Here is a 27,706-nt window from a genome sequence, read left to right on the forward strand (position 1 = left end):
TGAGCTCTACGGACAATTTCTTCGACCTCATGGCTTGGAATTTGCTCTGCATTGTCAACTGTGGGACCTTATATAGACAGGTATAATCATAAACAATATGATTTCATGTGGCACAAAACAAAAACACAAATTCTCAGTCAAAAATATAAGTCAGAATAAAGCCTTTCTATTCCCTAGTGATTTCAGGTTCTCTGACTGGGAAAAAGTCCTTCCACACAGAGGGAGAGCACTGGTTGGACTTGTATCGTGTGTCCTCTATGCTCCTTCAGGCTCCTTAACCAGGTAAAACTCTTTCCACACTGGGAACATTGGAAAGGCTTTTCTCCTGTGTGTATTCTCTCATGAGCTTTCAGGTCCCCTACTCATGAAAATCAGTTTTTAACACTGGGAGCAGTGGTAAGGCTTTTCTCTTGTGTGTGTCCGCTCATGCTCATTCAGGCTTCCCAACTGAATAAAACGCATTCCACAGTGGGAACAGTGATAAGTCTGATCCCTCTCCTACCAAAGACAGAGTATTTAGTTAAATATGAAAAAGAGAACTGAATGAAACCTCCATAAAATAAAACTTTCTTCCTGCGAGGCTAGATTCCTCAAAAACCTGAATACTGGGGAAGCCGTTCATGTTGGAGGGTGTTTCTACAGTACTATACTGGGGAAGCCCTTCATGTTGGAGGGTGTTTCTACAGTACTATACTGGGGAAGCCCTTCATGTTGGAGGGTGTTTCTACAGTACTATACTGGGGAAGCCCTTCATGTTGGAGGGTGTTTCTACAGTACTATACTGGGGAAGCCCTTCATGTTGGAGGGTGTTTCTACAGTACTATACTGGGGAAGTCCTTCGTGTTGGAGGGTGTTTCTACAGTACTATACTGGGGAAGTCCTTCGTGTTGGAGGGTGTTTCTACAGTACTATACTGGGGAAGTCCTTCGTGTTGGAGGGTGTTTCTACAGTACTATACTGGGGAAGTCCTTCGTGTTGGAGGGTGTTTCTACAGTACTATACTGGGGAAGTCCTTCGTGTTGGAGGGTGTTTCTACAGTACTATACTGGGGAAGTCCTTCGTGTTGGAGGGTGTTTCTACAGTACTATACTGGGGAAGTCCTTCGTGTTGGAGGGTGTTTCTACAGTACTATACTGGGGAAGTCCTTCATGTTGTTTAAACCTTCTTAAAACAATTCCATATAGTTTAGAAGAACCTCCCCCTCGGACAGGGCTTAGACTGTAAAACTATCATTTTGATCTTATGATCGTGGGACAAGGACATCCAAGCCGGCCAAACCCTCCTCTATCCCGGACGACGCTGGGCCAATTGTGTGCTGCCTCATGGGTGCGATGCATTGCTGCGCCAGTCGGGAGGCTGTTGATACCTAGCACTACCAATTATGCTTGCTAGCACCACACGAGAGCGAAGCTAGCGTGGTTATCCACATGTTTTACCAATAGTATAAACGCCCCGTTACCTGCAAGCTCTTCCTCAACAACAATGCAGTATTCAATATCAAAAGTAAAGAAATGTTTTAAAATGCAGGGACCCAAGACTAAAGATTCTATTTTAACAAACCAAACATAAATCTTAGCAAACTCGCATGGTGCAGTTGAGTTGTGGGTGTCTGAAATAATGTAGCTATTTTTACAGCAGGAATTCTGATAAATAAGTTGTAGCTGAGGCGAGGGCTTGACTACTCACTGGCCAATGAAAACATGTTCCCAACCTTTTCAAGTGGTTGAATCAAGTTGTGTATTTACGGTGTTTGATGTTGTGTTGTCATAACCTCCCGGAGGAGAGCATGGATGTTTATCCTGGGAGATTCCATGCCAGCGGAGCCCGGAAATATTTGTCAGAACAATCCTAGATATCAAAAAAAAAAATTAGGCTAGGCTGGTGTGCGCGTAATGTGTGGATAGTCAAGAAGCTCCCGACGAACAGTTCTTGTGCTGACGTTGCTTCCAGAGGCAGTTTGGAACTCGGTTGTGAGTGTTGCAACTAAGGACAGCCGATTTTTACGTGCTACGCGCTTCAGCACTCAGCGGTCCCGTTCTGTGAGCTTGTGTGGGGTACCACTTTGCGGCTGAGCCATTGTTCCTAGATGTTTCCACTTCACAATAACAGCACTTACAGTTGACCGGGGCAGCTCAACAGGGCAGAAATTTGACAAACTGACTTGTTGGAAATGTGGCATCCTATGACAGTGCCACGTTGAAAGCCACTGAGCTCTTCAGTAAGGCCATTCTACTGCCAATGTTTGTCTATGGAGATTGAATGGCTGTGTGCTCGATTTTATACACCTGTCAGCAATGGGTGTGGCTGAATTAGCCGAATGTAAACTTAAGTTAACAAAAAATGTATTGGTTCTGCAATGTTGAAAATCCTATAAGGTGTGGAGACCATCAATTTCAACTTATTTTAGAAGAAATGGGTTATTATTTAAGAAAGGTGCAAGGGTGCCAATATGTTTATCTGCAACTGTATCCAATCAAATTGATTTAGCAATATCCAAATCATATATCAAATCAAATTCAAGAGGTTTCAAGGCTGGTTTCAAGGCTATCATATCAAATTTTATTTGTCACATGCGCCAAATACAACAGGTGTAGACCTTACAGTGAAATACTTACTTACAAGCCCTAACCAACAATGCAGTTTAAAAATAAAAAAATACAAATAAGAAATAAAAGTAACAAATAATTAAAGAGAAGCAGTAAAATATTAAGACTAGCATCTTGTCCAGGGGAAGTACTGTACATCAAGCTGCCTCACACTACAGAAACAGGAGATAGACTCCTATTACTATACTGTGGTACTCTATAGACTAGAGTCCTGTCCAGGGGAAGTAGGCTCCTGTTACTATACTGTGGTATTCTATAGACTAGAGTCCTGTCCAGGGGAAGTAGGCTCCTGTTACTATGAGCTGTTCTGGCTCAGATAAGCCAAGGTTCCTGTTACTATGAGCTGTTCTGGATCAGACAATCGAAGGCTCCTGCAAGGCTACTTACTTACTATCATTGAAAATTACAAACTTTGTTATGCACCTGCTCTGTATGAGCCTGAAACCTGTACACTTGTATCCAAAATATCAATGTACATCATTTTTTAAAATCTCATTTTAGACATGAAACAAACATTTTCTTTAAGTAAACCTATTTTGTTGAAGACTTCATATAAACAATATGATTTATTAATGTGGTGTAAACAAAAACACAAATTGTCAGTCAAAAACATAAGTCAGAACACAGCCTCTCTATTCTCTCATGTGATTTCAGGTCCTCTGACTGGGAAAATGTCTTTCCACAATGAGAGCAGTGGTATGTCTTCTCCTCCTGTGTATGTATTCTTTCATGCTTATTCAGATGCCTTAACCTGTTAAATGTCTTTCCGCACAGGGAGCAGTGGTAGGTCTTATCCCCTCCTGTGTGTGTCCTCTCATGCCTTGTCAGACCCCCTAACTTTGTAAAACGCTTTCCACACAGGGAGCATTGGTAAGGCTTTTCTTGTGGGTGTGTCCTCTCATGCTGTTTCAGGTTCACTAAACCCCTAAAATTCTTTCCACACTGGGAACATTGATAAGGCTTCTCTCCTGTGTGTATTCTCTCATGAGTTTTCATATTTACTAACCAGGTAAAAGTCATTCCACAGTGGGAGCAGTGGTAAGGCTTCTCTCCAGTATGTATTCTTCCATGCAATTTCATGGACTTTAACTGGGTAAATCTCTTTCCACACATGGTGCATTGGTAAGGCTTTTCTCCTGTGTGTGCCCTCTCATGCATTTTCAAGGTACCTAACCATCTAAAACTCTTTCCACACTGGGAACAGTGATAAGGCTTCTCTCCTGTGTGTATTCTCTTATGCTGTTTCAGACTCACTAAACCCCTAAAACTCTTTCCACACTGAGAGCATTGGTAAGGCTTCTCTCCTGTGTGTGTCCTCTTGTGCCGATTTAGGTTCCCTAACTGGGTAAAACTCTTTCCACAGTGGGAACATTGGAAAGGATTTTCTCCAGTGTGTATTCTCTCATGTGTTTTCAGGCTCCCTAACCAGGTAAAAGTCATTCCACATTTTGAGCAGTGGTAAGGCTTCTCTCCAGAGTGTATTCTCTTATGTATTAATAGGTACCCTAATTCGTTAAAACTCTTACCACACTGGGAGCATTGGAAAGGTTTTTCTCCTGTGTGTGTCCTCTCATGCCTATTCAGGTGATATAACCAAAGAAAACCTTTTCCACACTGGGAACATTGGAATGTCTTTTTTCCTGTGTGTGTCCTCTCATGTTTCTTCAGGCTCCCTAACTTGGTAAAACTCTTTCCACAGTGGGAGCAGTGATGTCCTCCTGCTGCTTTGGGCGTCTCTGGGTTTGATTCCCCTGAAGGACTCTTCCCTGGGTCTGATTCCCCTGAAGGACTCTTCCCTGGGTCTGATTCCCCTGAAGGACTCTTCCCTGGGTCTGATTCCCCTGAAGGACTCTTCCCTGGGTCTGATTCCCCTGAAGGACTCTTCCCTGGGTCTGATTCCCCTGAAGGACTCTTCCCTGGGTCTGATTCCCCTGAAGGACTCTTCTCTGGGTCTGATTCCCCTGAAGGACTCTTCTCTGGGTCTGATTCCCCTGAAGGACTCTTCCCGCTGTCAGAGGGTGAGTCTGGTCTTTCTCCTGTCAAATACAAACAGAGTATCTAGTTACTTAGTTGTCTACTGTGCTGTACTGTGTGGCCAAACTTATGAAACATATAAGTCTATGATTGGTTCAGATTTGGTCTTTGGTGGAGTTCATTAAAATAATAGCCAGTGTGAAAAACAGTGGTCACCAAGGCATTCCTAGTCAATCATCAAACATTTCTGTAAAAACCCAATGTGATTTCTGTTTGCTCCAGCAGTATTCTTAAAGTGTATGTGAATTTAGCAGTAAAAACATATATTTTTAAATATTAGTTTGATGAACCCGGCCTACAAGACCCAGTTCCATCACCGCCCTCTCATGAGACTGAAAGCCCAGAGACTTGCACTTTGCCCGGGTGTGCGGTTTTGTCTGGGGACTAAAATAAACAATCGAGGCCATCAAGCTACTATGCTTGGAGATAGTTTTAATTTCAACGGAGGTCGTGGCTACGATTCAGACCCAAATACAAGAGGTTTCTGATACTTTCAAAGCAGACTGAACTAATCTGTGAAACGAGACTGTGCCTGTTATGGCCTCACTCAAAACAACAGTTACACACCATGATGATTGCAGCACTTTACACCTGACTACCTCTCTGGAGGCTGACATGAATCACTGCTGATCTGATAAAGGTGCAGGAGAGCTGTGTGAGCTTAGAGGGATTTTCTCACCGCAATATCCCGAGACCGATATTACATTTTTGGCCAATACCGATATCCAATATTTTCCTTGCCCTAAAAAACGATACCGATAACCGATATTACAAATTTTTGCGGCCTTTTAAGCATTCTAGTACAGTTAAATAGTTTGACACACACACGGATGCAGCGGTCTAAGCCACTGCATCTCAGTACAAGAGGCGTCACTACAGTCCCTGGTTCGAATCCAGGCTGTATCCAGGCTGTATGATTGGGAATCCCACAGTAGTTGTCTGTTATTTGTGTAGAGTGGACAACAAAGGAGAGGGATCCAACATGTGGATAGGAAGATACAAATTAATATTATTATTGGAAAATATTCATTTAAATCCAGGAATTGTAAAACTTTAGCTCTGTAGGTCATATCCAGGTGGAAACAATTATCAACCCAATGTGGAAAGTGTCGAATTTGGTCAACAACAAAATGAATGGCTCATTTGCAACGTGAGGTTTACTTGATCCAACAGAAGTTTCGTAAAGCTTAAGTTATGGGGACACGTGACATACAACTTTGATAAAAACACTATAGGAGTTGTCTCCAGATCGCTATGCATATTCATGCTAGTAGCTTGGCATCTCCATTGAATACAGGCGGTTGACGTCAACAACCCTCACAGAATATAAACAATAGATTACAATAATAAGATGTATCCACCAATCCAAAGAAAGGATAGGCGGGAGCTAGACAACCCACAGTGCCGCTTTGTGGACAATGTTAGGGCAGAGATACATCTTGTCAGTATATCCATAATCTTTGGTGTAGTAAATCATCGCTACATGAAAATCACAACATGCCGAGGCCCCCAGTCTGCGGTCAGCAGATAGACCCTTCTCAAATATATATGTTAAGTCACTTTTTGGAAACAGGACGGAGAAAACCAGAGGTAGCTTGCTCGCTACGTCGTCTGAGTCTAGACATATCAGTCATCATCCTAGGGCCCTCCGTTGAAGAGGTATTGACGAGCCAACTCCGAATATCCAAAAGTAAAAACAAATTTAAGGCGGTACTTACTGGTGTTACTCAGATCTCCCCTCTCCTCCTCTTCGTCTTTCAATGTGACAGTAATCTCCCCTTCCCTCTTCACTCCAAAAACTACATCCTCTTCTTTCACAGTAACATCCTGCTCCTCTTTCACTCTGAATGTGTCTTCCTCTTCTTTAACTGAAACGTCTTTCTCTTCTTCTTTCACTGTAACAGCCTCACCCTCTACTTCTTTTTTAACTGTGATATCCTCCTCTTCCTTCTCTTCTTTCACGACAATGTTCAGCCCCAGAGCTTCTTTCTCCGTCCAGCCGACCTCCTCTTCTTTAACAGGATGGGAGTAGTTTAGAGAGCTCATGTTCGAGGATCTTAGCTAGCTAGCTATCATTAGCGACTAGGCTAATGCTAACTTAACCAGCCAGCTACTATAGCTGACTAATACAAAATAACGTAATATTACATGAAATAGGTTAACAAGTAGATACGACAGATGTGTGTCTAAAACACAGTAGCTAATATACACCGAAAGCGTATAAATAGCTTGAATCTTTCGGCTATGTTGGCTAGCAAGCTACCGCGGTGGTTGACTAGCTGTTTTTAAAAAACCGTCCACTAGATTATACGTCACCTTAGCAGCATCGCCTGAAAGACGCACATCGCCGTCTGCTGACTGGAGTGGGAAACGCATTTGAGGATCATATTTTATTTTCAGACAAAGATTATTTTTAAATGGATTTAATTAAATAATACTATTATATTGAGACATACAAAGACCTGAATGTGTTGATTGATTAGTGCAAATACAGCACATTTAAGGCAGTTTCATTCAGTCAAACTAAATCTAAATAAGTAGCTAGCTACTGAAGGTCTATACTGCTCCTACATGGTGTAACAATACATACTGTAGATGTATATAATGAACAGACTAGGTCTATACTGCTCCTACATGGTGTAACAATACATACTGTAGATTTATATAATGAACAGACTAGGTCTATACTGCTCCTACGTGGTGTAACAATACATCATGTAGATGTATATAATGAACAGACTAGGTCTATACTGCTCCTACATGGTGTAACAATACATCATATAGATGTATATAAGGAACAGACTAGGTCTATACTGCTCCTACATGGTGTAACAATACATACTGTAGATGTATATAATGAACAGACTAGGTCTATACAGCTCCTACATGGTGCAACAATACATCATCTAGATGTACAGTTGAAATCGGAAGTTTACATACACTTAGGTTGGAGTCATTAAAACTCGTTTTTCAACCACTCCACAAATGTCTTGTTAACAAACTATAGTTTTGGCAAGTCGGTTAGGACATCTACTTTGTGTACGACACAAGTAATTTTTCCAACAATTGTTTACAGACAGATTATTTCACTTATAATTAACTATATCACAATTCCAGTGGGTCAGAAGTTTACATACACTAAGTTGACTATGCCTTTAAACAGCTTGGAAAATTCCAGACAATTATGTCATGGCTTTAGAAGCTTCTGATAGGCCAATTGACACCATTTGAGTCAATTGGAGGTGTACCTGTGAATGTATTTCAAGGACTACCTTCAAACTCAGTGCCTCTTTGCTTGTCATCATTGGAAAATCTAAAGAAATCAGCCAAGACCTCAGAAAAAAATTGTAGACCTCCACAAGTCTGGTTCATCCTTGGGTGCAATTTCCAAACGCCTGAAGGTACCACGTTCATCTGTACAAACAATAGTACGCAAGTATAAACACCATGAGACCACGCAGCCGTCATACCGCTCAGGATGGAGACGTGTTCTGTCTCCTAGAGAGGAATGTACTTTGGTGCAAAAAGTGCAAATCAATCCCAGAACAACAGCAAAGGACCTTATGAAGATGCTGGAGGAAACAGGTACACAAGTATCTATATCAACAGTAAAACGAGGTCTATATCGACATTACCTTAAAGGCCACTCAGCAAGGAAGAAGCCACTGGTCCAAAACCGCCATAAAACCGCCAGACTACGGTTTGCAACTGCACATGGGGACAAAGATCGCCCTGTTTGGAGAAATGTCCTCTGGTCTGCTGAAACAAAAATAGAACTGTTTGGCCATAATGACCATCGTTATGGGGGAGGCTTGCAAGCCGAAGAATACCATCCCAACTGTGAAGCACTGGAGTGGCAGTATCATGTTGTGGGGGTGCTTTGCTGCAGGAGGGACTGTTGCACATCACAAAATAGATGGCATCATGAGGTTGGAAAATTATGTGGATATATTGTAGCAACATCTCAAGTTATCAGTCAGGAAGTTACATTTTTGGTCACAAATTAGTCATCCAAATGGACAATGACCACAAGCATACTTCCAAAGTTGTGGAAAAATGGCTTAAGGACAACAAAGTCAAGGTATTGGAGTGACCATCACAAAGTCCTGGCCTCAATCCTATAGAAAATTTGTGGGCAGAACTGAAAAAGTGTGTGTGAGCAAGGAGGCCTACATCCTGACTCAGTTACACCAGCTCTGTCAGGAGGAATGGGCCAAAATTCACCCAACTTATTGTTTGTGGAATGCTACCTGAAACGTTTGACCCAAGTTAAACAATTTAAATGCAATGCTACCAAATACTAATTGAGTGTATGTAAACTTCTGACCCACTGGGAACGTGATGAAAGAAATAAAAGCTGAAATAAATCACTCTACTATTATTCTGACATTTCATTCTTAAAATAAAGTGGTGATCCTAACTGAGCTAAGACAGGGAATTTTTACTATGATTAAATGGCAGGAATTGTGAAAAAAAATGTGTTTAAATGTATTTGGCTAAGGTGTATGTAAACTTCCGACTTCAGCTGTATATTGCAATATATTTATATCTCTTTATCCATTTTTAAATTAAATGTACCTTCTGGCAACCCACCTCACCCAATGTGATACGGATCTGCTATTTTTTAGACCTTATAGCTAGAACCGCCATCAGAAGCTAACCTGCTAATTAGCTACTAGCTATTTAGTCATTGTTATCCACTGCTAGCGGACCATTACACCGGATAATCGGAGCTAGCTTGCTGCTACCGAGTGGCACATCCCCGAAGTTAACCTCGAGCCAGGTGCATCTCCCAGCTAGCAAACAAAATTACTCCAGCTACAATACCTATTTTGCCAATTGGCCTGGACACTTTGTCGACACGGAGCCCCGCCGATCCATCATGACTGGTCTGCCGACGTAATTCCGTCTGATGTGCGCAGAACCGGCCTTTGCCGGATGTCGGTGACGCCCCTTGTCCCGAAGCTAGCACCAGTTAGCCTCGAGCCAGGCGCATCTCCTGGCTAGCGTAGTAATGACTACCCAATGGCTTCCCTGTTTCATATATTGCTGTTCACTGGACCCTATGATCACTTGGCTACATAGCTGATGCCTGCTGGACTGTTCATTAATCACGGTACTCCATTTTTTTTTTTTTATCTGTCGGCCCCAGCCTCAAACTCAGGCCCTGTGTGTAGTTAACTGACCCTCTCTGCCCATTCATCGCCATTTTACCTGTTGTTGTCTTAGCTGATTAGCTGTTGTTGTCTTACCCGTTGTTGTCTTAGCTAGCTCTCCCAATCAACACCTGTGATTGCTTTATGCCACTCTTTATGTCTCTCCCTAATGTCAATATGCCTTGTATACTGTTGTTTAGGATAGTTATCATTGTTTTAGTTTACTGTGGAGCCCCTAGTCCCACTCAACATGCCTCAGAGAGCTCTTTTGTCCCACCTCCCACACGTGGCGACCTCGCCTAGCATAACTAGTGCCTCAAGAGATGTAACCTCTCTTATCGTCACTCAATGCTTAGGTTTACCTCCACTGTACCCGCACCCTACCCGTCTGTACATTATGCCTTGAATCTATCCTACCATGCCCAGAATCCTGCTCCTTTTATTCTCTGTTCACAACACACTAGTTCTGATAGCCTTTAGCCGTAACCTCATCATTCTCCTCTGTTCCTTGGGTGATGTAGAGGTTAACCCAGGCCCTGTGTGTTCCCAGGCGCTCTCATTTGCTGACTTCTGTAACTGTAAAAGCCTTGGTTTCATGCATGTTAACATCAGAAGCCTCCTCCCTAAGTTTGTTTTACTCATTGCTTTAGCACACTCCGCCAACCTTGATGTCCTTGCCGTGTCTGAATCCTGGCTTTGGAAGGCCACCAAAAATTCTGAAATTTCCATCCCCAACTACAACATTTTCCATCAAGATAGAACTGCCAAAGGGGGAGGAGTTGCAATCTACTAGAGATATGGCCTGCATAGTTCTGTCATACTTTTTAGGTCTATGCCCAAAGAGTTAGAGCTTCTAATTAAAAAAATTAATCTCTCCAGAAATAAGTCTCTCACTGTTGCCGCCTGTTTTAGACACAGCTCCCAGCTGTGCCCATGACACCATATGTGAATCGATTGCCCCCCATCTATCTTCACTTCGTTCTGTTAGGTGGCCTAAACTGGGATATGCTTAACACCCCGGCCATCCTACAATCCAAGCTAGATGCCCTCAATCTCACACAAATTATCAAGGAACCCACCAGGTACAACCCTAAATCCGTAAACATGGGCACCCTCATAGATATTATCCTGACCAACTTGCCCTCCAAATACACCTCCGCTGTTTTCAATCAGGATCTCAGCGATCACTGCCTCATTGCCTGCATCCGTTATGGGTCCGCGGTCAAACGACCACCCCTCATCACTGTTAAACACTCCCTAAAACAGTTCTGCGAGCAGGCCTTTCTAATCGACCTGGCACGGGTATCCTGGAAGGATATTGACCTCATCCCGTCAGTAGATGATGCCTAGTTGTTCTTTAAAAGTAACTTCCTCACCATCATAAATAAGCACGCCCCTTTCAAAAAATGTAGAACTAAGAACAGATATAGCCCTTGGTTCACTCCAGACCTGACTGCTCTCGACCAGCACAAAAACATCCTGTGGCGTACTGCACTCGCATCGAATAGTCCCCGCGATATGCAACTTTTCAGAGAAGTCAGGAACCAATACACACAGTCAGTTAGGAACGCAAAGACTAGCTTTTTCAAACAGAAATTTGCATCCTGTAGCTCTAACTCCAAAAAGTTTTGGGACACTGTAAAGTCCATGGAGAATAAGAGCACCTCATCCCAGCTGCCCACTGTACTGAGGCTAGGAAACACTGTCACCACCAATAAATCCACGATAATTGAGAATTTCAATAAGCATTTCTCTACGGCTGGCCATGCTTTCCTCCTGGCTACCCCAACCCCGGCCAACAGCTCCGCACACCCCGCAGCTACTTACCCAAGCCTCCCCAGCTTCTTTTTCACCCAAATCCAGATAGCTGATGTTCTGAAAGAGCTGCAAATCCTGGACCTGTACAAATCAGCTGGGCTAGACAATCTGAACCCTCTCTTTCTAAAATTATCCACCACCATTGTTACAACCCCTATTGCTAGTCTGTTCAACCTCTCTTTTGTATCATCCGAGATTCCTAAATATTGGAAAGCTTCCGCGGTCATCCCCCTCTTCAAAGGGGATGACACTCTAGACCCAAACTGTTAGACCTATATCCATCCTGTCCTGCCTTTCTAAAGTCTTCGAAATCCAAATTAACAAACAGATCACTGACCATTTCGAATCCCAATGTACCTTCTCCGCTGTGCAATCCGGTTTCCGAGCTGGTCACGGGTGCACCTCAGCCACGCTCAAGGTACTAAACGATATCATAACCGCCATCGATAAAAGACAGTACTGTGCAGCCGTCTTCATCGACCTGGCCTGTTCTCCGGACCTCTGGCAGACTCTATGGGGGTGCCACAGGGTTCAATTCTCGGGCCGACTCTTTTCTCTGTATATATCAGCAATGTCGCTCTTGCTGCGGGTGATTCCTTGATCCACCTCTACGCAGACGACACCATTCTGTATACATCTGTCCCTTCTTTGGACACTGTTATTAAGAAACCTCCAAACGAGCTTCAATGCCATACAACACTCCTTCGGTGGCCTCCAACTGCTCTTAAACGCTAGTAAAACTAAATGCATGCTCTTCAACCGATCGCTGCCCGCACCCGCCCGCCCGACTAGCATAACTACTCTGGACGGTTCTGACATAGAATATGTGGACAACTACAAATACCTAGGTGTCTGGTTAGACTGTAAACTCTCCTTCCAGACTCATATTAAGCAACTCCAATCCAAAATTAAATCTAGAATCGGCTTCCTATTTCGCAACAAAGCCTCCTTCACTCACGCTGCCAAACATACCCTCGTAAAACTGACTATCCTACAGATCCTTGACTTCGGGCGATGTCATTTAGAAAATAGCCTCCAACACTCTACTCAGACTGCATCCAGTTTGCTATCACCGTGCCATCCGTTTTGTCACCAGTGCCCCATCTACCACTGCGACCTGTATGCTCATGTCGGCTGGCCCTTGCTACATATTCGTTGCCAAACCCACTGGCTCCAGGTCATCTATAAGTCTTTGCTAGGTAAAGCTCTGCCTTAACTCAGCTCACTGGTCACCATTGCAACACCCACCCATAACACGTGCTCCAGCAGGTATATCTCACTGGTCATCCCTTCCAGTTCTCTGCTGCCAATCACTGGAACGAATTGCTAAAATCGCTGAAGTTGGAGACTTATATCTCCCTCACTAACTTTAAGCATCAGCTATCTGAGCAGCTTACCGATCACTGCAGCTGTACACAGCCCATCTGTAAATAGCCCATCCAACTGCCTACCTCATCCCCATGTTTTTATTTACTTTTTTTGCTCTTTTGCACACCAGTATTTCTACTTGCAGATCATCATCTGCACATCTATCACTCCAGTGTTAATTTGCTAAATTGTAATTACTTCGCAACTATGGCCTATTTATTGCCTTACCTCCTTACTCCATTTGCACACACTGTATATAGATTTTTCTATTGTGTTATTGACTGTACATTTGTTTATTCCATGTGTAACTCTGTGTTGTTGTTTGTGTCGCACTGCTTTGCTTTATCTTGGCCAGGTCACATTTGTAAATGAGAACTTGTTCTCAACTGGCCTACCTGGTTAAATAAAGGTGAAAAAAAAATTCAATACATTTAAAAAATCATTACTTTATTGACAACACCCAAATGGAAACTGTCATTAACGTGGTTCTTCAATAATTACACATAATTGTTAATACTGTAGCTGTTTAGTTAGTCACATGTTCAACTATCATCAGCTGATCCAGGAAATCATTTTCTGAATGCCAGTCAAATGACAAACATCACGACATAGGTATATTTGTTGTTAGGTGAAGTTATGGGTCTGTAGGTCTATGTTATTGTTAGGTGAAGTTATGGGCCAATTTGGCAAAAAGTGTACAAACCCTCATTGTCAGGCTGATGGAAAAGCTAGCCAAAGAGCATTTTACTGGTTGAGGTGTTTTTTAACGTACAAAGCGGTTGATTTGCGATGATGACACAAACATTATATTAAGCAGGACATTCAAACAAGCCTTACAATTATAATCCAAAGTAGTGTGAAATGTACTCATAAGCAACCTGGAAATGGAGGTTACTCCCCTGAGTTTCCCCCCATTCACATTCAGAATACATTGTGAAAAACTAAAATCTTTGCTCACCATTTTTGCTTCAGGCAGATATACTTTGGCCATAACTATCGGTTTCCTCATTAGCAGGGAGGTGTTTTTGCATTCAAATTGTGTATGCTATCAAATCACCCTCATGCCGCAATATTATTAAACACAGAAAGGGGCCTATATTGGAGACCAAAAGTCGTCAGGCACACTGCTTAGGATTTCAGCAACTGTAACTTATTTACTTATAACTTATACAATCATCGATTTTACTACTAATGTGAAAACAAGCCAAAATATGACTAATCTTGCCCATTTTGAGACATTTGTCAAATAATTTTAACATTTCATTACAGATGTCAATTGTTGTACAACATCATGGCTACGGTGTTGGCATCACCTTTTACAGTGGATGTCCGCTGTTGTGGGCCTTTAACCATCTGTCTGACTTTGTTGTTCACACAGGAGAGATACGGGACTATCATGGATCCTCTGGGGAGCCTCAACAACATCATGATGCTGACGAGGCAGAGAAGAGTCTCTCCAGATCAGAACACCTCTAGAAACACCAGCAGAGATCCACAGGGAAGAGAACTCATTGCTCCTCTGACTGTGGGAAGAGATTCACCTCCTCATCAGGCATTAAAATTCATCAGAGAATCCACACAGGAGAGAAATCTTTTAGCTGTACTCAATGTGGGATAATTTTTACTAGGTCAACCAGCCTGATATCACACCAGAGAACACACACAGGAGAGAAACCCTTTAGCTGTGATCAGTGTGGGAAGAGTTTTACTACATCTAGCAATCGGATTGTACACCAGAGAACACACACAGGAGAGAAATCCTATAGCTGTGATCAATGTGGGAAGAGTTTTGCTACATCTGGGCAGCTGACTGTACACAAGAGAACACACACAAGAGAGAAGTCTTTTAGCTGTAATCAATGTGGGAGGAGTTTTATTACATCGTGCATTCTGACTCCACACCAGAGAAACACACAGGAGAGAAATCTCATAGCTGTGACCAGAGATAATCTGATAAAATATTTCTGATTAAACATCAGAAAATACATGAAGGAGTTGTTTCATGATATCAATGAATTAATGTCACAATGTAGACTGTTTTAACATTGTAGTAGGATTATTTTAATAATGTCACAATGTAGAAGCCCAAACGTTTGCCCCCTTATCAATTGATTTCAGCATGATAGGGATATTAGCCTCAGGGGGAAAATCCAGGCTCTGAAATGGAGGAGTACTATTTATGTGATTTAACAAAAAGTGACTAACAAAAAAAGAGTTGTGTTACACTTACCACGTTGGTGACCCACTGGAATCAAAATGCAACAGTCCGAAATGTAGCAAGCTGTTTTCTACAAATTGTCCTCTAACCAGTGATGTACACATTATTCCCAGATTCCGAGCTGTGAGTTTTAACAGGACGTGCAACGTCATCTCCCTCCTCTCGCCCAAACGATTTTAGCATGATATCGATGAGTTATGACAAATAAGTGTTGCGTTACTTTGTTTAGTGACCCCTAAATTTAAATGCATCACTCCAAAATGTAGCTGACTGTCTTCTGCAGGTTGTCCTCTAATCAGTCGAGGTAAAAGATATCTCCCATTTCCATGTGTTTTTTTAGTTGTGTTAGTTTCAACAGCACGTAGAACCTGGTTTTCCCCCTGTGGCAAAGAAGGGGGTCGAGTGATAGATGGCAGATATGTGAGGGCAGAACTAATAAACGGGCTCTGCTTGATCACCAAAATGGCCACCCCGATCAGAACTACAGATCACAAAATGGCCGACTGCCAAAACTACAATTCCCAGAAGCAAAGGGAACCCTCAGAAGGTGGAGCAGAGAGAGAGAGAGAGAGAGAGAAAGAAAATCTACATTGGCTGGATTTACCGTGTACGAGCTGGACTGCTTTGGACTTACCTGTTGGCGTTTAGACCTGGACCTACCGAGAACCAGATTTGTGTACCGAACCCTGCTATCCTTGACCTTACCTGCGGCCTGGGTGGACCAGGACAGAGAAACAAACACACAGGTACTGTCATGTTCGAAATAACTTTCATTCTGGGCTGACTTTGGTGACAGTTTCCCACTTAATTTGTGACATACGCTCCCTTTTTGCCACACCCCCTAATCGATATCAGTGATTTATTGCTATTTTTGGTGCTTGTGCAGTTAAGGTGCTTGTTAAAAAAAAATACAAGTAATATGATTATTGTGGCAGATGTTTGTGTACATAGCACATTTTTTGTTTAGGTTTTCAATATATCACAAACTTCCTGCATATTGGTTATTGATGTAGACAAGTTAAAACTGTGTTTTGACGTTGGGCTATCCTACCTAGCAAAATGCCATTGAAAAGCTGTTGAAAATAAGACTATGCAACCAAATATTTAATATTTACATTTCATGTAACATTTAGTAATGATTATTAGAGGTTGACCGATTTATGATTTTTCAACGCCAATACCGATTATTGGAGGGCCAAAAAAAGCCGATGGCGATTAATCGGCCAATTTTTATATATTTTTTTTGCTATAAAGACAATTGCAACAATACTGAATGAACACTTATTTTAACTTAATATAATAAATCAATTTAGCCTCAAATAAATAATGAAACATGTTCAATTTGGTTTAAATAATGCAAAGTGTTGGAGAAGAAAGTAAAAGTGCAATATGTGCCATGTAAAAAAGCTAATGTTTAAGTTCCTTGCCCAGAACATGAGAACATATGAAAAGTGGTGGTTCCTTTTAACCTGAGTCTTCAATATTCCCAGGTAAGAAGTTTTAGGTTGTAGTTATTATCGGAATTATAGGACTATTTCTCTCTCTACCATTTGTATTTCATATACCTATGACTATTGGATGTTCTTATAGGCACTTTAGTATTGCCAGTGTAACAGTATAGCTTTCGTCCCTCTCCTCGCCCCTACCTGGGCTCGAACCAGGAACACACCGACAACAGCCACCCTTGAAGCATCGTTACCCATCGCTCCACAAAAGCCGCGGCCCTTGCAGAGCAAGGGGAACAACTACTCCAAGTCTCAGAGCGAGTGACGTCACCGATTGAAACGCTATTAGCGCACACCCCGCTAACTAGCTAGCCATTTCACATCGGTTACACTAGCCTAATCTCGGGAGTTGATAGGCTTGAAGTCATAAACAGCTCAATGCTTGAAGAATTGCGAAGAGCTGCTGGCAAATGCACAAAAGTGCTGTTTGAATGAATGCTTACGAGGCCCAAACTGCTGCATATACTTGGACTGCTTGAACGGAACGCAAGAGAAGTGACACAGTTTCCCTAGTTAAAAGAAATTCATGTTAGCAGGCAATATTAACTAAATATGCAGGTTTAAAAAATATACTTGTTTATTGATTTTAAAGAAAGGCATTGATGTTTATGGTTAGGTGCAACGACAGTGCTAAATCATCACCCGTTTGGCCAAGTAGGCTGTGATTCGATGAGAAATTAACAGGCACCGCATTGATTATATGCAACGCAGGACACGCTAGATAAACTAGTAATATCGTCAACCATGTGTAGTTAACTAGTGATTATGTGAAGATTGATTGTTTTTTATAAGTTTAATGCTTGCTAGCAACTTACCTTGGCTTCTTGCTGCCCTCGCGTAACAGCCTGCCACGCAGCCTCCTCGTGGAGTGCAATGTAAGGCAGGTGGTTAGAGCGTTGGACTAACAAGGTAAAAATCTGTCGTTCTGCCCCTGAACAAGGCAACTGGGACATAAAAGTCCCCCATCATGAGACCCACTAAATCTGCCCAAGAAGCGCCAAACAAAAGAAACCCACAACATACTTAAAAACAAGAAACAAACCAAAACGGTAGCGCAACTAAAGTTGCTGACTCGCCACATCTATCAAGACAACTTGAGCACTGGGCCAGACACTCTTAAATTGCACCTTGGTGAGCACAGGTGACACAACCCACCGTTCCTAGGCCGTCATTGAAAATAAGAATGTGTTCTTAACTGACTTGCCTAGTTAAATAAAGGTGTAAAAAAATAAAAATACATCGGCCAAATCGGTGTCCAAAAATACCGATTTCCAATTGTTATGAAAACTTGAAATCGGCCATTCCGATTAATCGGTCGACCTCTAATGATTATTATTAATGCAACCAACTGACAAATTGTTTGTACAATTATATTGACATTGTTGCCCTGCTTTTAGAATATCAGGGTTCATTCTCAGATGTGCCAACCCAAATGTACTAGTGCATGACATTGGGGACTGGGCCCCGATCCAACAACATGCCTATCGAGTGAACCCTGAAAAGAGAGAAGCTCTGCAGTGAGGTGAAAAGTTACTATGGATATTGCAGGAGTTTCCTTTTGAAATCAGACATGTCCGTGGTAAGGACAACTTGGTTGCTGATTGTCTCAAGGATGGCAGTCAAAAAGTTTAGTGTTTTGCGTTTAGGCAATGAGTTGCCATGGATCACAATTTATTTTGACTGCACGTTTTTCCTGTATTGGAGATTAGTTTTCTTTGGGCTCATTCCAAGGGGAGGAGAGTTCTAGAAAAAAGGGGGAAAAAATATTTAAAAATATTGTTTTTAATTGTTTATATTGGGGAAGGTGAAGCATTGTAGTTGAATATAATGTGAATTGGAAGTTGTTTTCTATTGGTGGTAAGCATTCTCTTAAGGTGTTAGTCTTTGTTTTTTTCATTTATGTTTTGAGGTTTGGATTTTAGCACATATAGCTCGTTAGCATGTCTAGCGCACGGATTGGTGTCACCTCATTAAGTATGTGTTACACCTGTGCTGGCTTGTCCATCTCGTTACTGGGAAGTTGTTTCACCTGTGCTCGCCCAGGTGCTATTTAAGAGTGTCTGGCCCAGTGCTCCAGTTGTCTTGATAGATGTGGTGAATCTTTAGTTACACTACCGTTTTGGTTTGTTTCTTGTTTTTACGTTTGTTGTGGGTTTTTCTTTTGTTTGGTGCTTCTTGGGCAGATTTAGTGGGTCTCATGATGGGGGACTTTTATGTCCCAGTTGTTACTAGTCAACTTTCAGTGGACACTGAGAACAAAACTGCAAGATTGTTATAATACTTTTATTGCATCAAATGGTTGTTTTATGCAACAGAATAGAGGGTTCTTAGAACTATTGTGTCTGTGTGTTCTACTGAGGATGGGCCTCTGGGAGATAACACTGACAGGAGATTTACAATGTCTTTTGGGTGATAAAACCTAAAGAGACTGCATTCCGGAGCATGAGTTAATGTTTCTGTTCTATATGGTATCAGGGAGAGATGACCCCAGGGCCAGACCCTGGTCTCTACACAAAGAGTACTGTTTTTACAGCAGATACTTATAATTCTCAGCAGACAGTATCTTTCATACAAATCTTAACCTTGTAACCCGTTCTATACATCTGTTGTTCGTCATGTAGGTTGAAAGGGGTGTATCTTAGCTGTAAAAGACCTTGGTACTTTTGTCTCAGGGCTCGCAATAAATCATCTGGGGGTGATTTGTTTATCATAGAGCACTCAATTGATTCACTTTATATGTGTATGTTGTAGTGACCTGCTCCCTTATTAAGTGAATAAAGATTTATTTTAAGAATAACTCTGACTTGTGATAAGTTTGTCTCATTTGATATTAAAGAAATTAACAACCACATTTGGCGATGGGGACGTGAATCTTGACTTGGTGACTGACGACCTGGGTAAATGGTGCACAAGGGATCCATCTAACTTGAGATCTCAGAGAGACCACACTTCGGGAACGGAGCAGATGAATCCACCTTTGATCTGAGTGGATACCACAACTCAAACATAGTTTTAAAAAAAGAATGAGGTGAGCGAAACACGCAAAGTGGAGTTTTTAGAAAATCCTCGTAGGCTCTGAGTGTGTATTCCTGTGTGAGTGGGGGCACCTTGGAGGTGTAAACAGGGCCCAGTCAGGAGGCGCTGAGTCAGCTATCTGTGTGAACTGGATGAAAACTAGAATCTGTGTTTACTAGTTAAGTCCATTTCTGATATAGTATAAGATAGTAAGGTGCACCTGTAATTGTTTTAAACCTGGACCCCTTTTTAGAACTATTGAAAGATGTAAATGTACGAGTTACATTATCCTAGGAACTAACTATGAGATAGAAATTAGAAAATATTCCTGCAGGTTAAAATATTGTTGAAAAACAACTAATTGATTAGGTATGTTTGGGAATAGCATTGTGTGACTGTGATATGAGAGTTGTGTGAATGTGTAAATGAGTCTTAATCTGATGTTTGGATAGTAACATATAGAAATATGCTTAACCAGATTATTGAAATTTGGATAATAACCGGGATGATATTTTAGAAAGCAGTGGAAGGTCTATAGTTCCTGGGAGGCTTGATTTTTGCCGTGGTCTCTGGGAGGTTAGAGAACCGTTGGGGATCCCATGGTCATTGTCCGGGAAACAAAAGTTAATTTTTTTGTTCTGCTGGGATTATGTTTGGAGAGCTGCTTTGTAGCTATGGAGAGTCCTTGAAAAAGCAAATGCAATGGTTGTTGTGACTACCTAAGAATTTCTTACGTTTTATATGGATTCTGTGAATATATGATGAATTGTATGTGTGTATAATCGATTACTAGAGATTTGATGAAGTAATACTGGGAATATAATTAGATACAAATTAAACAACCCATATGTAGACGAACGTAGGTTTTGAGTTGGTATCTTTAATGGATAATTTGATAAAGATGAGGTTTAAACAGTCTACAAAGTCTGGGCAGTTGTCTCAGAAACTGATGGGAGTGTGTCCACTTTAGGGTAAGTTACCCTAACGATGTAACTATAAAACGCTTATTGGATTTTCTCCGTCTGGGTGCTACATTTGAAATAAAACTGCCCTTAAGGCTGGAATATTCGGGGGGGGAGTTCTTCCCAGTTAGAGTGAACCAAGGTGGCTGACTAGCTGTTGATGTTGAAGAAGCGTCCCGTCCACTAGATTATTCGTCACAGTGGCAGAATCACCTGAAAGACGCACATCGCCATCTGCTGACTGGAGTTGGTATCGCAGTTGAGAAAATACTTTCAGACAAAAAGCTAAAAAACGAAATTTCTCAACCCTTCTGGCTGTATGAAAGTTAATCTCCGCTCAGGCACACATATTTGTTCTTTGTTATTACCTGAGCCACTGCCTGTTCATCCCACTATCATTCAGAAGGCGAGGTCAGTACAGGTGCATCAAAGCTGGGACCGAAAGAAGAATCTGTTTTTCATATCTCAAGGTCATCAGACTGTTAAACAGGCATCATGAAATCATTGTCCCTTTAATAATGTTTACATATCATTTCTCATCTCATATGTATAAACTGTATCTCAGTCTATGCTGCTCTGACATTGTTTATCCATATATTTATATATTCCTAATTCCATTCCTTTACTTAGATTTGTGTGTATTAGGTATTTGTTGTGAAATTGTTAGATATTAATTGTTAGACATTGCTGCACTGTGGGAACAAGAAGGACAAGCATTTTGCTACACCCGCAATAACATCTGCTGAACACCTGTATGTGACAAATAACATTTGATTTATGAAGGTAATTTGTGTCAAATGTGTTTTTCCCCACTCATTCACCCCATCTCTTTACATTGCTTATGCATATTCAGTGGCCTGACTGCGTCCAGACTGTCAAAGGCCCATCCTGGTAGATCTGAACCTAATGCAGCTTAGAGTGATCAGATGACAGAAGTCACATTTAGGTGCCAGGTGTAACTGAGGCCATAGATGCTCCATATCCATTACTTTGAGTGTTTTATATATTATGACTAAATGTGTTTCTGTGTTGCAGGGGCAGTCAAGAAATGGAATGGAAAGGCCACAGAACATGACATAAGCAGAGCTGTGGGAGGTGGTTACCACTCCACCACGCCTTCAGCAGGCTGGAAAAGTGGTTGGTACTGTTTGATCCATTTGTTTTTTCAGTTTTCTGTAGTTGAATCCTTTGATGTATTGTTGATTTCAACATTTTTCATCTTCAACAAATGCACTGGGTTGGTTGAAAAGTGATACTAAACTTACATACCATGCACTATTCTGACATAGTGGAAGATAAACAGTATAAATTCAGTGTTTCATACTAAGATGGACCAAGATATGTGTTGCTTTTGCACATAATATTTCATTGGTTTTGCAAGAGTCTGTTGATTGGTCAGTCATTGGGTTCATTTGTTTTACAATATGTTCAAATCAAGCTTTATTTATACAGCACATTTCAGACATGGATGCAACAATGGCTTCACAGGAAAAAACAATTATTTACCACAACAAACATACGATTAACAACTGAAAGACTGATGAGCATTCTAAGGAAATGCCATCGATTTAAAGTATGAACAATTGGAGGCAACAATCCATCCAAGCCAAACGGTTTCTCTCCAGTGTGTGAATTCTTTGATGTATTTTAAGTTTTACTGAGGAGTTTAATCTTTTCCCACAGTCAGAGCAGAATGAGATTTCTTCCCTGTGGGTCTCTGCAGGTGTTTCTTGAGGAGTTCTGATCTGGAGAGACTTTTCTCTGCCTCGTCAGCATCATGATGTTGCTGAGGATCCCCAGAGGATCCACGATAGTCCCGTCTCTCCCCTGTGTGAACAACAAAGTCATACAGATGGTTAAATGCCCACAACAGCAGAAATCCACTGTTTATTTGAGGTAAAAAGGATGACCAAATCAAATTTATGTCACATACACATGGTTAGCAGATGTTAATGCAAGTGCAGTGAAATGCTTGTACTTCTACTTCCGACCATGCAGTAATATCTAACAAGCAATATAACCTAACAATTTCACAACAACTACCTTATACACACAAGTGTAAAGGAATGAATATGTACATAAAAAATATATAAATGAGTGATGCCCGAACGGCATAGGCAAGATGCAGTAGATGGTATAGAGTACAGTATATACATATCAGATGAGTAATGTAGGGTATGAAAACATTATATAAAGTGGCATTGTTTAAAGTGGCTAGTGATACATTTTAATTACATCAAGATGGCAAGAAGCAGTAGATGGTATAGCGTACAGTAAATACATATGAGATAAGTAATGTAGGGTATGTAAGCAATATCTAAAGTGGCTAGTGATAAATTCATTACATTAATTTTTCCATTATTAAAATGGCAAGAGTTGAGTCAGTATGTTGGCAGCGGCCACTCAATGTTAGTGATGGCTGTTTAACAGTCTGATGGCCTTGAGATAGAAGCTGTTTTTCAGTCTCTCGGTCCCAGCTTTGATGCACCTGTACTGACCTCGCCTTCTAGATGATAGCGGGGTGAACACGCAGTGGCTCGGGTTGTTGTCCTTGATGATCTTTTTGGCCTTCCTGTGACATCGGGTGGTGTAGGTGTCCTGGAGGGCAGGTAGTTTGTCCCCGGTGATGCGTTGTGCAGACCTCACTACCCTCTGGAGAGCCTTACGGTTATGGGCAGAGCAGTTGCTGTACCAGGCGGTGATACAGCCCAACAGGATGCTCTCGATTGTGCATCTGTAAAAGTTTGAGTGTTTTTGGTAACAAGCCGAATTTCTTCAGCCTCCTGAGGTTGAAGAGGCGCTGCTGCGCCTTCTTCACCACGCTGTCTGTGTGGGTGGACCATTTCAGTTTGTCCGTGATGTGTACGCCGAGGAACTCAACTTTCCACCCTCTCCACTACTGTCCCGTCAATGTAGATAGGGGGCTGCTCCCTCTGCTGTTTCCTGAAGTCCACAATTATCTCCTTTATTTTGTTGACATTGTGTGAGGTTATTTTCCTGACACCACACTCCAAGGGCCCTCACCTCCTCCCTGTAGGCCGTCTCGTCGTTGTTGGTGATCAAGCCTACCACTGTAGTGTCGTCTGCAAACTTGATGATTGAGTTGGAGGCGTGCATGGCCACGCAGTCGTGGGTGAACAGGGAGTACAGGAGAGGGCTGAGAACGCACCCTTGTGGGGACCCAGTTTTGAGGATCAGCGGGGTGGAGATGTTGTTACCTACTCTCACCACCTGGGGGCGGCCCGTCAGGAAGTCCAGGATCCAGTTGCACAGGGTGGGGTTGAGACCCAGGGTCTCGAGCTTAATGACGAGTTTGGAGGGTACTATGGTGTTAAATGCTGAGCTGTAATCGATGAACAGCATTCTTACATAGGTATTCCTCTTGTCCAGATGGGTTAGGGCAGTGTGCAGTGTGATGGCGATTACGTCGTCTGTGGACCTATTGGGGCGGTAAGCAAATTGGAGTGGGTCTAGGGTGTCAGGTAGGGTGGAGGTGATATGGTCCTTGACTAGTCGCTCAAAGCACTTCATGATGACGGAAGTGAGTGCTACAGGGCGGTAGTCATTTAGCTCAGTTAGCTTTCTTGGGAACAGGAACAATGGTGGCACTCTTGAAGCATGTGGGAATAGCAGACTGAGATAGGGATTGATTGAATATGTCCGTAAACACCAGCCAGCCAGCTGGTCTGCGCATGCTCTGAGGACACGGCCGGGGATGCCACCTGGGCCTGCAGCTTTGCGTGGGTTAACACATTTAAATGTTTTACTAACGTTGGCTACAGTGAAGGAGAGCCCGCAGGTTTTGGTAGCGGGCCATGTCAGTGACACTGTATTGTCCTCAAAGCGAGCAAAAAAGTTATTTAGTCTGTATGGGAGCAAGGCATCATGGTCCGCAACGGGTCTGGTTTTTCTTTTGTAGTCCGTGATTGACTGTAGACCCTGCCACATACCTCTCGTGTCTGAGACGTTGAATGGCGACTCCACTTTGTCTCTATACTGACGCTTAGCTTGTTTGATTGCGGAGGGAATAGCTACACTGTTTGTATTCGGTCATGTTTCCGATCACCTTGCTCTGATTAAAAACAGTGGTTCGCACTTTCAGTTTGCGCGAATGCTGCCATCAATCCACAGTTTCTGGTTGGGGAATGTTTTAATAGACGCTGTGGGTACGACATCACCGATGCACTTGCTAATAAACTCGCTCACCGAATCAGCTTATTCGTCAATGTTGTTGTTCGCCGCAATGCGGAACATATCCCAGTCCACGTGATCGAAGCAATTTTGAAGTGTGGAATCCGATTGGTCGGACCAGCATTGAACAGACCTGAGCACGGGAGCTTCCTGTTTTAGTTTCTGTCTATAGGCTGGGAGCAACAAAATGGAGTCGTGGTCAGCTTTTCCAAAGGGAGGGCAGGGGAGGGCCTTATATGCGTCTCGGAAGTTAGAATAACAGTGGTCTAGGGTTTTACCAGCCCTGGTTGCACAATCGATATGCTGATAGAATTTGGGGAGCCTTGTTTTCAGATTAGCCTTGATAAAATCCCCAGCTACAATGAATGCAGCCTCAGGATATGTGGTTTCCAGTTTACATAGAGTCGAATGAAGTTCTTTCAGGACCGTCGACGTGTCTGCTTGGGGGGGAATATACACGACTGTGATTATGATCGAAGAGAATTCTCTTGGTAGATAATGCGGTCGGCATTTGACTGTGAGGAATTCTAAGTCAGGTGAACAAAAGGAGTTGAGTTCCTGTATGTTGTTATGATCACACCACGTCTCGTTAATCATAAGGCATACACCCCCGCCCTTCTTCTTACCAGAGAGATGCATGTTTCTGTCGGCGCGATGTGTAAAGAAACCAGATGGCTGTACTGACTCAGATAGTGTGTCTCGAATGAGCCCTGTTTCCGTGAAACAAAGAACGTTAGTCTCTGATCTCTCTCTGGAATGCTACCCTTGCTCGGATTTCATCTACCTTCTTGTCAAGACTGGACATTGGCGAGTAGTATGCTCGGGAGCGGTGCGCGATGTGCCCGTCTACGGAGCCTGACCAGAAGACCGCTCCGTCTGCCCCTTCTACGGCGTCGTTGTTTTGGGTCGCCGGCTGGGATCCGATCCATTGTCCTGGGTGGTGGGCCAAACAGAGGATCCGCTTCGGGAAAGTCGTATTCCTGGTCGTAATGTTGGTGAGTTGACGTTGCTCTTATATCCAGTAGACCAGGAGCCTGGGGAGAGGCAGCTTGTTGGGGTAATTATACTCTGGACAACATCCTAAGGGGGGAATATGGGAACCAAACTATTCTTACTGTTAAGCGTCAGGGGGAAGAAGATGCATATGAGCAGAGGAAGACAGACTTCCAGACTCATTTAGGGGCTGAACTAGTGACTGACAGATATCCATGAGTGTAGACAGTATGATGGGGGGGGGGTCAAGGGTCAGTCTTATGGAGTGTTAGTTGCAGATTCTGGCAGGACCGATATCAATCATTCTTTGGAGTCCCAAAAACCAAGGCATTAATGTTACAGGGAATTGGGAGAGCAGAATGTAATATGACTGGGGACCAAGGCATTAGCTGGTAGTAGAGGAAGGACAGCTAATAGAGTCTCTGGGGAATGATACCACTCCTCTGTGTATATTGTTACAGGGGGTAGCTGGTAGTAGAGGGACAGCTAACTGTGTACAATACAGAGACTATGGAGTTAAATTGAACGTTACACATACCCAGATCACGGTGAGATTAGCAGAGATAGTGTTGTCAACTTTCAGTAATGAGTTTGTCTGAGAAGGCACCACACTTGAAAGACGAGCTACAGATCCCTGTATACAAGAGGCCAACTCACCAGAACGACGAGCTACAGATTCCTGTATACAGGAGGCCTCATCCCCAGAAGTGAGGTTCTCCATAATAATACGGTCCTGTAGACAGGAGGCCACCTCACCAGACGGGAAGAAAACAACAGAGATTACAGGAGAGCAGAATACAGATTTCATGCAATAGCTATTCTCACTGCAGTCGCTGTGGGGACAGAACTGAAGAAGCAGTCATATTATCGAAAGAGGCTATAGTAACAGCATGGAACTAGACTACGGCGCAAATGTGTGCCAGTACTTACTAGTGTTCATCAGGGCCCTGTTTCTCAAAACCATCTTACGGCCCAGATATCCAGTTTCCTCATCTTCTTCCTCCTCATTTTCCAATGTGACGGTCATCTCCCCCTCCCCCTCTTTCACTTCAAAAATGGCATCTTCCTCTTTCTCCTCCTCTTTCACTCTGAACGCGTCTTCCTCTAATTTCACTGTAACGTCTTTCTCTTCTTTCACTGTAACAGCCTCACCCTTTACTTGTTTTTGTATTGTGACAGCCTCCTCTTCCACGACGTTCAGCCACAGACCCTCTTTCTCCGTCCAGCAGACCTCCTCTTCTTTAGCAGGAGGAGAGTAGCTTAGTGAGCTCATGGTCGGGAATGTTAACTAACAGTTAGCTAGCTAGGCTAATGCTAACTTAACCAGCCCGCTAGCTGACTAATAGCAACAACAGCGTACAGTGAGGGGAAAAAAGTATTTGATCCCCTGCTGATTTTGTACGTTTGCCCACAGACAAAGAAATGATCAGTCTATAATTTTAATGGTAGGTTTATTTGAACAGTGAGAGACCGAATAACAACAAAAAAGTCCAGAAAAATGCATGTCAAAAATGTTATAAAGTGATTTGCATTTTAATGAGGGAAATAAGTATTTGACCCCCTCTCAATCAGAAAGATTTCTGGCTCCCAGGTGTCTTTTATACAGGTAAGGAGCTGAGATTAGGAGCACACTCTTAAAGGGAGTGCTCCTAATCTCAGCTTGTTACCTGTCCACAGAAGCAATCAATCAGATTCCAAACTCTCCACCATGGCCAATGTAACAGTATAGCTTCCGTCCCTCTCCTCGCCCCAACCCGGGCTCGAACCAGGGACCCTCTGCGCACATCAACAACTGACACCCCACAAAGCATCATTATCCATCGCGCCACAAAAGCCGCGG

The 27,706-nt window shown here is 42.6% G+C and overlaps 1 protein-coding gene across 1 annotated transcript; it reads right to left on the reverse strand.

Annotated features, from left to right (window-relative positions):
* Positions 1 to 2,627: 2,627 nt before the first annotated feature.
* LOC123725614 (zinc finger protein 2) lies at positions 2,628 to 26,874 on the reverse strand. Its single transcript, XM_045692069.1, has 4 exons — positions 26,836 to 26,874; positions 26,524 to 26,617; positions 6,359 to 6,412; positions 2,628 to 4,642 (listed from the first exon to the last, which is right to left on the reverse strand). Exons 1-4 carry the CDS (start codon positions 26,872 to 26,874, stop codon positions 3,210 to 3,212), a joined length of 1,620 nt encoding a protein of 539 aa, XP_045548025.1. The 3' UTR covers positions 2,628 to 3,209.
* Between the last annotated feature and the right edge of the window lie 832 nt (positions 26,875 to 27,706).

This window comes from Salmo salar, chromosome ssa12, assembly GCF_905237065.1.
Source record: "Salmo salar chromosome ssa12, Ssal_v3.1, whole genome shotgun sequence".
NCBI lineage: Eukaryota > Metazoa > Chordata > Actinopteri > Salmoniformes > Salmonidae > Salmo > Salmo salar.

Excerpts from the sequence above, each read along its gene's own strand:
- LOC123725614 (XM_045692069.1), bottom strand. The coding sequence starts at position 26,874 with ATGAGGAGGAAGAAGATGAGGAAACTGGATATCTGGGCC. Across the intron at positions 26,618-26,835 it reads GGAAACTGGATATCTGGGCC|GTGGCCTCCTGTCTACAGGA; the intron begins GTAAGATGGTTT and ends CCGTCTGGTGAG. Across the intron at positions 6,413-26,523 it reads ATCTGTAGCTCGTCGTTCTG|TTACTGTCACATTGAAAGAC; the intron begins GTGAGTTGGCCT and ends GGGAAGGGGAGA.